At 38.5% G+C, this 10510-nt stretch overlaps 1 protein-coding gene across 1 annotated transcript; it reads right to left on the reverse strand.

Annotated features, from left to right (window-relative positions):
- Positions 1-8316: 8316 nt before the first annotated feature.
- Positions 8317-9822, reverse strand: LOC113135631 (somatostatin receptor type 2). Its single transcript, XM_026315824.1, has one exon. The coding sequence runs from the start codon at positions 9478-9480 to the stop codon at positions 8470-8472; it is 1011 nt and encodes a 336-aa protein (XP_026171609.1). The 5' UTR covers positions 9481-9822; the 3' UTR covers positions 8317-8469.
- Between the last annotated feature and the right edge of the window lie 688 nt (positions 9823-10510).

Below are 10510 nucleotides of genomic sequence, written 5' to 3' on the forward strand. Positions count from 1 at the left end.
CTGCATTTTACATGAAATATGTGCAAATTTTAAATGTTTACCTTCATATAAAGGCCACAGGTTAGGCCACCTACAGTATATTTTGTGCTTCTATGTCTGGGCATATGTGTGGGCTTCTGTGACTGCTGCTCTGTGTATCTTACCTGATAAAGAAGCATATGAGTGGAGATGGAAGTTTAAAGGTGAATATAATGACCATGTTGCAGTGTTAGTTCTTTCAAATTTTTGCAACCATAAGTGCAAATTCATCTATTTTTCTTGTCCCACTGTTTGTGGAAAATGTGAAGGTTACCACAACACAAACTGGGCAGCAGCAAAGCATTTTTAGAAGCCATTCAGACACAACAAATGCTGGCAGAAAGATACTTGTTAATTTGTGTCTGCATTGTTTCGGTGTGTTGTTGGAAGGGGTTGCCACTGCCACTGATTGCAGCAATCCTACTGAAATGCATTGAGATTTTTTTTTGTTTGTTTGCTTTAAATAGTGGTCCACCTAGGGAACTTTATCTGGCTGATAATTGTTAAGAAGTGAGCAAAATAGAAATTTTAAAGGTGATGTTTCCTAATTCTGTATCTATAGAGCATATACTGGCAGCAGCATATAGTACCAGATTAGTTTACAATGAAGTGTAGTTGTTGATGATAGAATGCATTATTACTGTTTGCATGTGGCTGAATGAGATGAAAGTTTTAATTTTGTGTTTTAGTAGTTAGTGAGTATTAACATCTATTTTGTGCTTGCAATTTCACTGTCACTAGGTTTAAGACAATAACAAGTACTATTTGCATAACAATGACAATCTGTCTGTTTGATAGTAGTAGGATATGTCAAGAGATACAGACAATGAGGTAGAATTATTTATAACAAAAGCTCTATTTTGAGAAGATATCACCAAAACTTCTGAGTAGCTCAAGCAACAAAGTTGGTGCACTGTGGGATTCAAACTCAGTATTTACACGTATACATCCAACAGGCCTGCAGCCTGAATTAAACTTTAAGCTGTTGTGTCAGCACTCCTCAAAGAATTTACTCACTCAGATAACACATGATGATATCATGACCAGTGAAATATGTGTAAAACACAAACCTCTGAGGTTGTGCACAAACATTTCTCAGAATGGGAATAATTCTGAGATCTCAAGTGTCTCAATGCTACTGTGCTACTGCTGTGATCATAGTGTTAGCTGTCAGCAAACACAGGTTTTGAGGGCCAGTGTGGTCTTGTGCTTGGTGTATTGGTGTGAAGTACTGCTTAGGTTGTAGCAGGTTATGATGCAATAAAATGGAGTCTATGGAAGGATACCAAGATGTGAACAGCCTGGAGACATGGTGTAAAAGTTCAGTTCAACTTGATTCAAAATGAAAAACTTTTTCTTTTTTTCTTTCTCTGCAGAGCAAAACATCATTGTGGCACTGTAGGCTAAGGTTGCAGGGGGCAAGACAGTTTCCTCTTTGTGGCTGTGTAGGGAAATACTCATTGATATGAAGTGAACTATGGTAAGGCAGTTGTTGCTGTACCTGTTTAACTCATGACACCTTATTGGAAAATAATTCTCATGTTCTCAATTTAAAGTTACAAACTGACTTCACAAGAAAATATGTTTCTGTCCTAATCCACTTGGAGTATGTACACCTTCATCATCTCAGGTTTTTAATGAAAAGGTTGGAAAGTAGCCTTGTGGTCTCACAATTCCTCATTCCTCATTTTCCATATCTTTTAACCCCATTTTGCCATCTTTGTCAGCCAATGACATTTGTTGAGTTGATACCTATTGGTCTTGATTTGTGACTTGAACTTTGGGATAAGCCTTGAGTTAGTTGTCAAACAAGAGGCTTACTCTTCAGCCAAATGTGATCCGTTATCTAATCAGCATGGTAAACTATTTGCAACTTGAATTCCATAAAATAAAGAGTTTGCAGAGATTGTTGCTGTCTCTTAATGGCTTCAGCTGACATCTCTCAGAAGGATCTACTGTATGTGGGAATATGTAGAATTCTAAAAATAAGTGAAAACAACAGTGACTTAAGTTCAGGTGCCAGGTCACAGGCACATTGTGACAGAATATATGTGCTGGAATTTGGTGACGTTATTGAGACCATCATATACCCTGTGAGCTGCTAAGAGCATCTTGCTCTATTAAATTCTTTAAGATATTTGACAGCTCTGCTATTATTAGGATCAAACCCAGTACAATATCTCAGAACAATATACCTTGAAAGATGAAAAAATATTCTGAAGGAAAGTTGGACAAAAATAATAAATAACCAAACTTTCGTACTAAACCTGCTCTCACCAAAAAGGAATTCATCTGTCAACTAAATTTACATGAAGAATGACAATAGTTAAATTGTGTTCAAAGGTATTTAACAACATGTTAATGTCGAATGTTTAAAAATCATCCATTACATACAGTACAGAACAGTGCATAATTCTGCTTAGAGGCCAACACTGTTACCTGTTATTCATACCATGTCCACTTATTAATCAGAGTTCAGAAACCTTTATGGTCTACTGCTCCAGGGTATTCTAGTCTTGAATCCTAAGGTATTGAACAAGTGTACAAGATGTACCCTTTGATTCTGAAGGCTTACCTGCAACCTTGGACAGATACTAAAAAAACACATTGAAAATATAACCACACATTGGAAAGAAACTTTGGCAAAAAAAAGCAAGTGGGGCACAAAGTACAAACAAAACTAAATGAAAATTGCATACTCACACTGGTAACTATGGTTCAGTGCACCCTAGACTTCTGTTTGACCCAGTCCACCAGACACGGATGACTTCAGAAGCTGAGAAATCATTGACAAGGTATTGATTCATTGGAGAGAACCAGGCTGGCACAAAAAAAGAAAGGCCATACTGTGTTCATTTTGTAAAATACAGATGTACATAGGATTAAATTACTCTAACAAAGTAAGTAAAACCTAAGCATTTAAATTCTGTCACGGGGAATGATAAACAAAATACCAAATGAGCAGTCTGCACTCATTTGAGTGTTGTTTTTCTGTGGTGAATGTGAATGACTTTGTCATAGTCTGCTGTGATTACATAAGTGTAACTCTGAGGTCAGGCCAGTGAAGCAGCCAAGTTAGACCAAGTTGACAGGTGGGAGTTTCGGTCAATGTCAAATCCAACCCAACCATGAGAGTGTCTTGTCATTCCTGTCATTTAAAAAAAAAAGAATCAATATTTAAGCTCTTTCCCATGCCCTCTCAAAGTACCACACAAATGTTTAAATGTCAAAGAAGAATGGAAATATGATGAACCATCTTGCAACACACGTGCAGTTTATATGCCACCATCAAAGATAAGATGGCTGTCTTTCTCTTCTACTACCATTTGTTTGACATCCAGTTGCTTCATTTTTGGGAAAAATCTGTTCTGTGTGCTGTGTGGGAGCAATACTACTTTCATTAGAATAAACAGAAGAGCAGTTGGGTCATTTGTATGAGCAGTATCAGTAACCTACAACTCAAATATCATAAACAGACATGACAATGCTTGTCTTTATTGAAAAATTATTTATGGGATGTGTAGTGCAAAAACAGCACAGGGATGGGAAAGAATAAAACTCAGGATCTCACAGATTACACTATATTTACCACTTTATCTACAGTAGACATTGTCTGTTCATTCTTATTACAAGTGCAAAAAAAACCTTTTCAGGATGCAGTAGCAGATAATCTGCAGCTATTTCTGTATTTAGCATAGACTGAAGAGCCTGTGGAGTCATATGGAGCCAAATAAGAGAGAAGTCATTATGTTATCACTGTGAGAGTCAGTCCATCATTGGATCCCCATAGCACCTAAAAACAGCTCATTGATAAACCTCGTTTGGTCCCATTTACTGCCCTTTGCTTGATCTTTGGGACATGTTCCAATGGGAATCTAAATGATGTTGCTTCCCCTATGATTAAGACGATGGTTTGGTCAGTTTCAGACACAGAATAAAGTGGAAAGATGTGTTTATGGATTATATGAAAACAAAAACATCCAGCGAGAGGATGCAGAGGATAGATTTTGATGCTTTCAGGCACCCCTCAGCAAGCCACTGAATATGTGTCATCTGTACAGAGTTCATGCTCTCATACAGAAACACAACAAAAGGGGATAACATTAAAAAGAAAGTCTTCTCAGTGTGAACTACCTTGTTGAACCACTAATTTACTCTTTGTGATAGATATTTCTATGTATCAGCAGCAATTATCTGGGTTCACTAAAAACACTGTAGTTAATTCTGCAGCTGAAAGGACTGCAGCTATTACTCATTTTCCAAGCCAATCTGAAAATGACCTTTCATTCATGAAGTCTTTGCGAAAGTGGCACAATTATAATGTTTTGCACAGATGTGGCCAGAATGATGTACTGTGAATAAAAAAGGCAGAGGAAGCTTGAAAATGGACTTGTTTTTACATTCAGAGATGAAAACACATGAAAAATATCTGGTATTTGCCACTGCAGCCTTCACTCTGACCTTACCCATCAATTATTAAAACATGCAACAACTATATTGTAAGATGCACAGAAAAACTTTTTTTTAGAAAAAAAAATAAAGTTTTTCTTTTCATCCAATGGTGGAAAAAAATACTGAAATTATTTTTTCTTTCTGCTTTTTTTTTTTTTTGTCTAGGGTCATCATCAGGTTATCCCCTTCACAACATCCTGATGGAGCAGAGAAGCAGCTGCAGTGGACGGCTCACCTCACTGAGCTGCAGGACTGAACCATACAGAAGATCTGAAGAAGATCAAAGCTGCAACACTTGTTCACCAGTTTCTTTCTATTTAAACATATACTTTCACTAGTTATCGGTCCCTTTCACACAATCAGAATGAAATAGAAAGTTAAAGTTTAAAAAGATAAATCTGTTGATGTGGAATGAAGTAATGGAACAATGGCAACGCAGGAAATCGAATCACGACAAAGAAATTAAGAAATGGCAAGTGGACTGTGTCAATTTCCTAACTGACCTTTATTGATCTGTTCCTCTAATCATGTCATTGACCAATACCCACATTCACACACACACACACACACACACACACCCACACACTCTCTCTCTGAGGTCCCATAAATGTTCTTTGCTGAGAAATCTCTCTCAGGCAGTTTGCATCTGGTCTTAATTACTCATAGAGGGTGAAGGTTGGTTCAGTTAAACAACCAAATAAAAATTACTGCTGTCTGCTTTAATTAGGGTCAACACACACACATACAGTATAAACACACTCACACACACAGTTCAGACCTTTTAATTAGTGTGACCTGTTGGACTGTGGTGTTGCAATACATTAGATCATAGCTTTTGTCACACAGCACTCGATGGAATGCAGATTTTGCTTTTTTGTCGAATCACTTGTGTAAAGTACTTTTGGCACCACAGCTGGTTGTTTTTATAATAAGAATAAGAGCATTAGGTTTTGTGTGAGGCTTAAACATCTTTAAACAAACAAGAAGAGATTCCCTGTCTAGAGCCAGTGTTTGATTTGTCCATTTTGGGGCTACTGTAGAAACATGACTCCCCTCCTGTGTAGATTAATAGGTTCATTCTAAAATTAACAAAATGTAATGCTTGATTTTTCTAGTGATTACACATTAATGGCAACATATTTATGAATAATATGTTCCATTTCGCTCTAATTAACCTTTAATAGAAAAAATAATTCACTTAGAGCATTATAGAGATGAAAACTTTACATATTGGTATTTAGAGGCTGAATAGATGTTAGAAATTTGTATAAACATATTGAAGCTTTAGCTGACACTATAAACTGCTGCAAACAAATTACTTTGGACTCGATTATATGACATCCCAGTAGTCTTAATATGATTTATATGGTGGTGGAGTAAAATCAATTTGTGTGTGTTTTGGGCACTGATCCTGGCCTTGTCTTCCACATTACTCTTTGGTGAATTGTTCCTTTGCCTCCAGCACTTAAACAAACTTTCAGGAAATGGGTTTATCAGCTCTTTTACAAGGTGGACGTAAAGAAGCCCATTCTGGATCACCTCAAAAGGAGTTGTGTACAATCAAAGCCAAAATTCAAGGCACAGAGTGTTAACATACCTACAGAAACAAATGTTTGAGTTTATTTTATTTAGTGTGCTTTCAGTTTCCTGGTTGAGTCCTTTTAACTGTTCACCATCTTGTCATTGATTTGGGTGTACAAACCCGCTTTTTTGTGCTTTGGATTTATTATCTCTTTTCAGTTCAAGCCAGCAGACATGGGTGGCTCTCAGCTAGTAGGCTTGACATTTATTTAGTCTTTCCAGTTCACAGAAAGCCCTCCGGGGAAAAAAGACACTCAGTTTGGTTGTTTATCTTATAAATGACGACCATGCTGTTGTGGAAATTTCAGTAATTTCAGTATTTTATCAACCTAATATTTTAAATGCAAGCCCTGTACCATGTTTGACTAACTCCATATTATATCAATATTGTATTATATCAATAATGATTTTTTTCATAGTCAAGTAAAAGTATCAATGCAACAATGAAAGTACACTATTTCACTATTTCAATTAAAGGTCTTTAAGGTCTCAAAAACTCAAAAGGGAATTGATATGTAGATTCATTCATTCATCCATAATAGATTGAAACCGTTTAATACAATGAAACTATATGATAAGATAAAGTAAAACAGGTGATAAAATTGTGACATGGTTGTGATTCATTAATTTGCACTGAAATATAGGTAGAAATCAGAACTACACATGAAATGCAAGAAACAGTATTTATTTAAAAAATATAGAGGAATAACATCTAAGAAATTAGCTTAGAGGATATACAATAGTAATGCTCAGTACTTCATACTGAGCATTACTATTGTATATCCTGTTTGGTGTTTGGAAGTGGCGTGACTAGATTAAACCTTTTTTTAAAATGAAGCCTTCGCGTCTCTGGTACACACATGGACATGACATTTATTCTTCTCTCCACCAATACAAACTGTCACAGTCATCCTTTTCTTGCTCATACATATTTACGTCACTGCTAACATCTGTTCTGATGGACCACTTTTGACAAGTGCTTGAAAATGAGTTGCTTGTCTCTTTTTCATTCCATCCATGTGAGATTGTGTCTTTTATGTATCTCCCATATGTTAAATGTCCAAATGCTGTGAGCCTTCTATCTATGTTCAGTGGGATTTTTAAGTGTTTGCCCCATGTTATCAAATCCAACTACCCAAGATGCTTGTTAATGTCACTGAGAAAAAGCCTTAATGCCAATCTTAAAGCTAGAAATGGATGACGGTGAAGGAAGCATTTAACTGCACTTACAGTGTATGAAAATCAGTTCATCACGTCAGGTGACTGTCTTCACCAAAAGTGATGGATCACATGCTGTGGAACATTATAAAAGCCCTTGTAGTGATAATGAACATGTAACGTGATGACATTTTGGAGATACATGAAATGCTATAAAACATTTTACATCAGGTGAACACACACACATAACTTAACAATGACATTTGCTGGTAATTAAAATAAATCTCATCTGTTTTCTTAAATGTATCTTCTAGAAACTCCTCTTAAGTCAGTCAATATCGAACAGAATACCACAATATGCCTATAGCGCACACGTCTTCCTGACAATGTGTGTAGAGGCGCATGCACATGGTCACCCAGGCACAAACCCTCCTACACTTACAGCCCTAGTACATATTCCAGCTGTGCGAGTCAAGAAGCTTGCCTGTGTGTGTCTTTGTGCTAGTGTCTGCACCAAAGGCATATGTCTTGTGTCATTCTGTTTATACTCTACCTGTCTAGACTTCAACCCTCTTGTGCCTCATTTCATTAGTTCTGGTGAAAGGCTGTATAACATAAGATGCAGTACACTAGGTCACCTCAGTAGTCTGAGTTATTAGAAGACAAGTTATAAAACAGATCTGAGTCAGGCTGAGCAGGAGGTGGGCCAGTACCCTATCACGAATGGGGATATGTCAGACAAACAGAATGAAATCCTGAAAGTCGTAGTGAATCATACCATTTAATAAGCATTTTACATGCTTTTCAGCCTTTGTGATTTAGTGAATATGTCTTCCAGAGAAGAAATTCAATTGTAAATAGTCAGCTTTGGCATTTGTACAGGGAGGACAGGGTAAACTATTCATCTGATTCACATTTAGTTATCAAACAGTGTGATGTGGAATCAAATCCTGTGTATTGATAACCCCAATGTAAGTTGAAACCTGGTCAAACACTCAGATTTGAGACAAAAAAATTACACATTTTAAACATACAACTCAATACACCATCAAAAAGACAGCAAATCTAATCACTTAGTACATAACCACCTTCACCTTCTTTGTTGGAGGCAAAAAATTATCTTGGAAAGTGGACGAGTAACAGAGTTTAGAATGAATAAGTCACAGTGAAATTAAAATTTTAATGAAGTTGAGAGGCATCATACTGTGAATCATTACAGGGAACGGGTGAAATGATGACTGGTCATTTTTTGTCTTCCCTCTATGCCAGAATGCTGACTTCAAATATACCTGTGTCATTTAAATCATACCGCTCAGTGTTGTACTGCGTGCTGGGAGATGACTTATCAGAGAGGCAGAGGAGGGTGTTGAAGTACCTCCTGAAGGTGTCGGAGAGGCAGGCGTAGAGGATGGGGTTAGCACAGCTCCATGAGTAGGACAACAGCACCACAAACTCAAAAGCTCTGGTAAAAGTCAGGAGAAGATTACTTTGATACAAAGAGCAAAAGTTGAGGATGTAAAATGGTAACCAGCACATGCCAAACACAACCACCACCGCCACCACCATCTTGGTAATCTGATGCTCCAGCCGGTGGTTCTCATGGTTTGACGCTGAGGTTCTGAGTCGCTGGGACCACAGAGTAAACAGCAGCGCTGCATAGGAGGCCATCATGACCGTGAACGGCAAAGCAAATCCCAAGACGAATGTGTAAGAGAGGACACCAAGCCACCAGGTGTTCGAGACTAGGTCTGGTATACACAGGCCACGGTCAGCTGAGAAGTGAAGCGCCATGGGAAGAATGGTGAGGAGTGAAAACACCCACAGGAATGCAGAGATGATCTTGGCACAGTGTGGCGTTCTCCAACGTGCGAACCGAAGTGGGTCAGCCAGTGCCATATAGCGGTCAATGCTCATCATTGACAAACAGAAGACGCTGGTGAACTGGTTGATGCCATCCAGCACCATGACCACTTTGCATGCCATGTCTCCAAAGATCCAGTGGTTCTGGAAGTTCTGAGTCGCTATAAAGGGAAGACCAACCATGAAGAGTCCGTCAGCCAGGGCCAAGTTGAAAATGTACACTGTTGTGGAAGATGCCATTTTATCTAGTTTCAAAATGGCAACAATAACTAAAGAGTTCCCAGCTAGTCCCAGAATGCAAACCACCAGGTAGAGAATGGCCATGGTGATGCCATAGCCATCGATATTGTTCTCAAAGTGTAAACGCTCAGTCTGGTTGTAGTCTATATCCAATGAAAAGGAACCAGCCATTCTTCCTCAGTGCAATGATTGACCAAACAGAATAAAAAAACAGAATTATTCTCAGATCAGTGTGAGCTCTGAAAAGCTCTGCTTTTGTTTAAATTCCTTTTCCAGTTGTTGCAGAGTCACCTCTTGACACCCCGTCATGGAAGTGGAAAGTATTTAGAGGCAGAAGAGTGAAAAAATCAACTGGAAAACCTAAAAATCAATGACTGTTTTCAGGTCCAAGAACAACCAGGCTTCAGCAACTCTTCTACTTCCCTCTGGTTGTGTTCTTTTATCTTCAGGAAAACAACCTGTTTATTCCTTTGTGGTCGAGAATGCACGCATCTTTCTGACACCCATGTGCACTCAGTGATGCACAGCGTTGTGGAAATGAGCAGGGCGACCTCTCGGACACTTTGCTGAGTGCTCTTTCTCTTTGGGAGCCCTTTTATATCACATCCCCCCACCGTGTGCAAGGAGTACGTCAACTCCTGTGTGTATGTGTGCGTGACTGTGGGACCCCTCTACCTCCCTCTTCGTTCATCAGTCTCCAGAGACTGTGATAAACTCCAGCTTGACTCACGCCCCTCCTGAATGCTCCTCCAGACCCTCGCCCGTAAAGTTGTTTCCAAGGTAAACCCTGGCTCAATCTGGTGCAATACTTTTGTTGTCATAACTTTTTCTCTCCACTTTTCTTCTTTTGTTTCCTTCAGACTCCACTGCCCCTACCCCCACCATCCATTTTGTCTCAGCACACTCCATCACTGGCCTTTCCTCCTTCCATGTTTTCACTACTTCTTCATAGTTCAAAGGGGGGATCATACAACTAAACCTAAGCACACATATGCACACAGAAAATGACTACTTCACTGCTTGGGCCACCCACCTATAACAAGCCAGACTGAATAAATCTGCAGATAAGTAAGAGAAATCCATTTCTGTTTTCTCAGGGCTTTTCTTTTGTGACATTTGACATAAAATACTGCTTTTGCTTCTTTGATTCCTTCCATTATCCTCAACCCCTTCTGCCTTGTTTTACTTACTTCATCTATCA

This window comes from Mastacembelus armatus, chromosome 19 (genome assembly GCF_900324485.2).
Source record: "Mastacembelus armatus chromosome 19, fMasArm1.2, whole genome shotgun sequence".
NCBI lineage: Eukaryota > Metazoa > Chordata > Actinopteri > Synbranchiformes > Mastacembelidae > Mastacembelus > Mastacembelus armatus.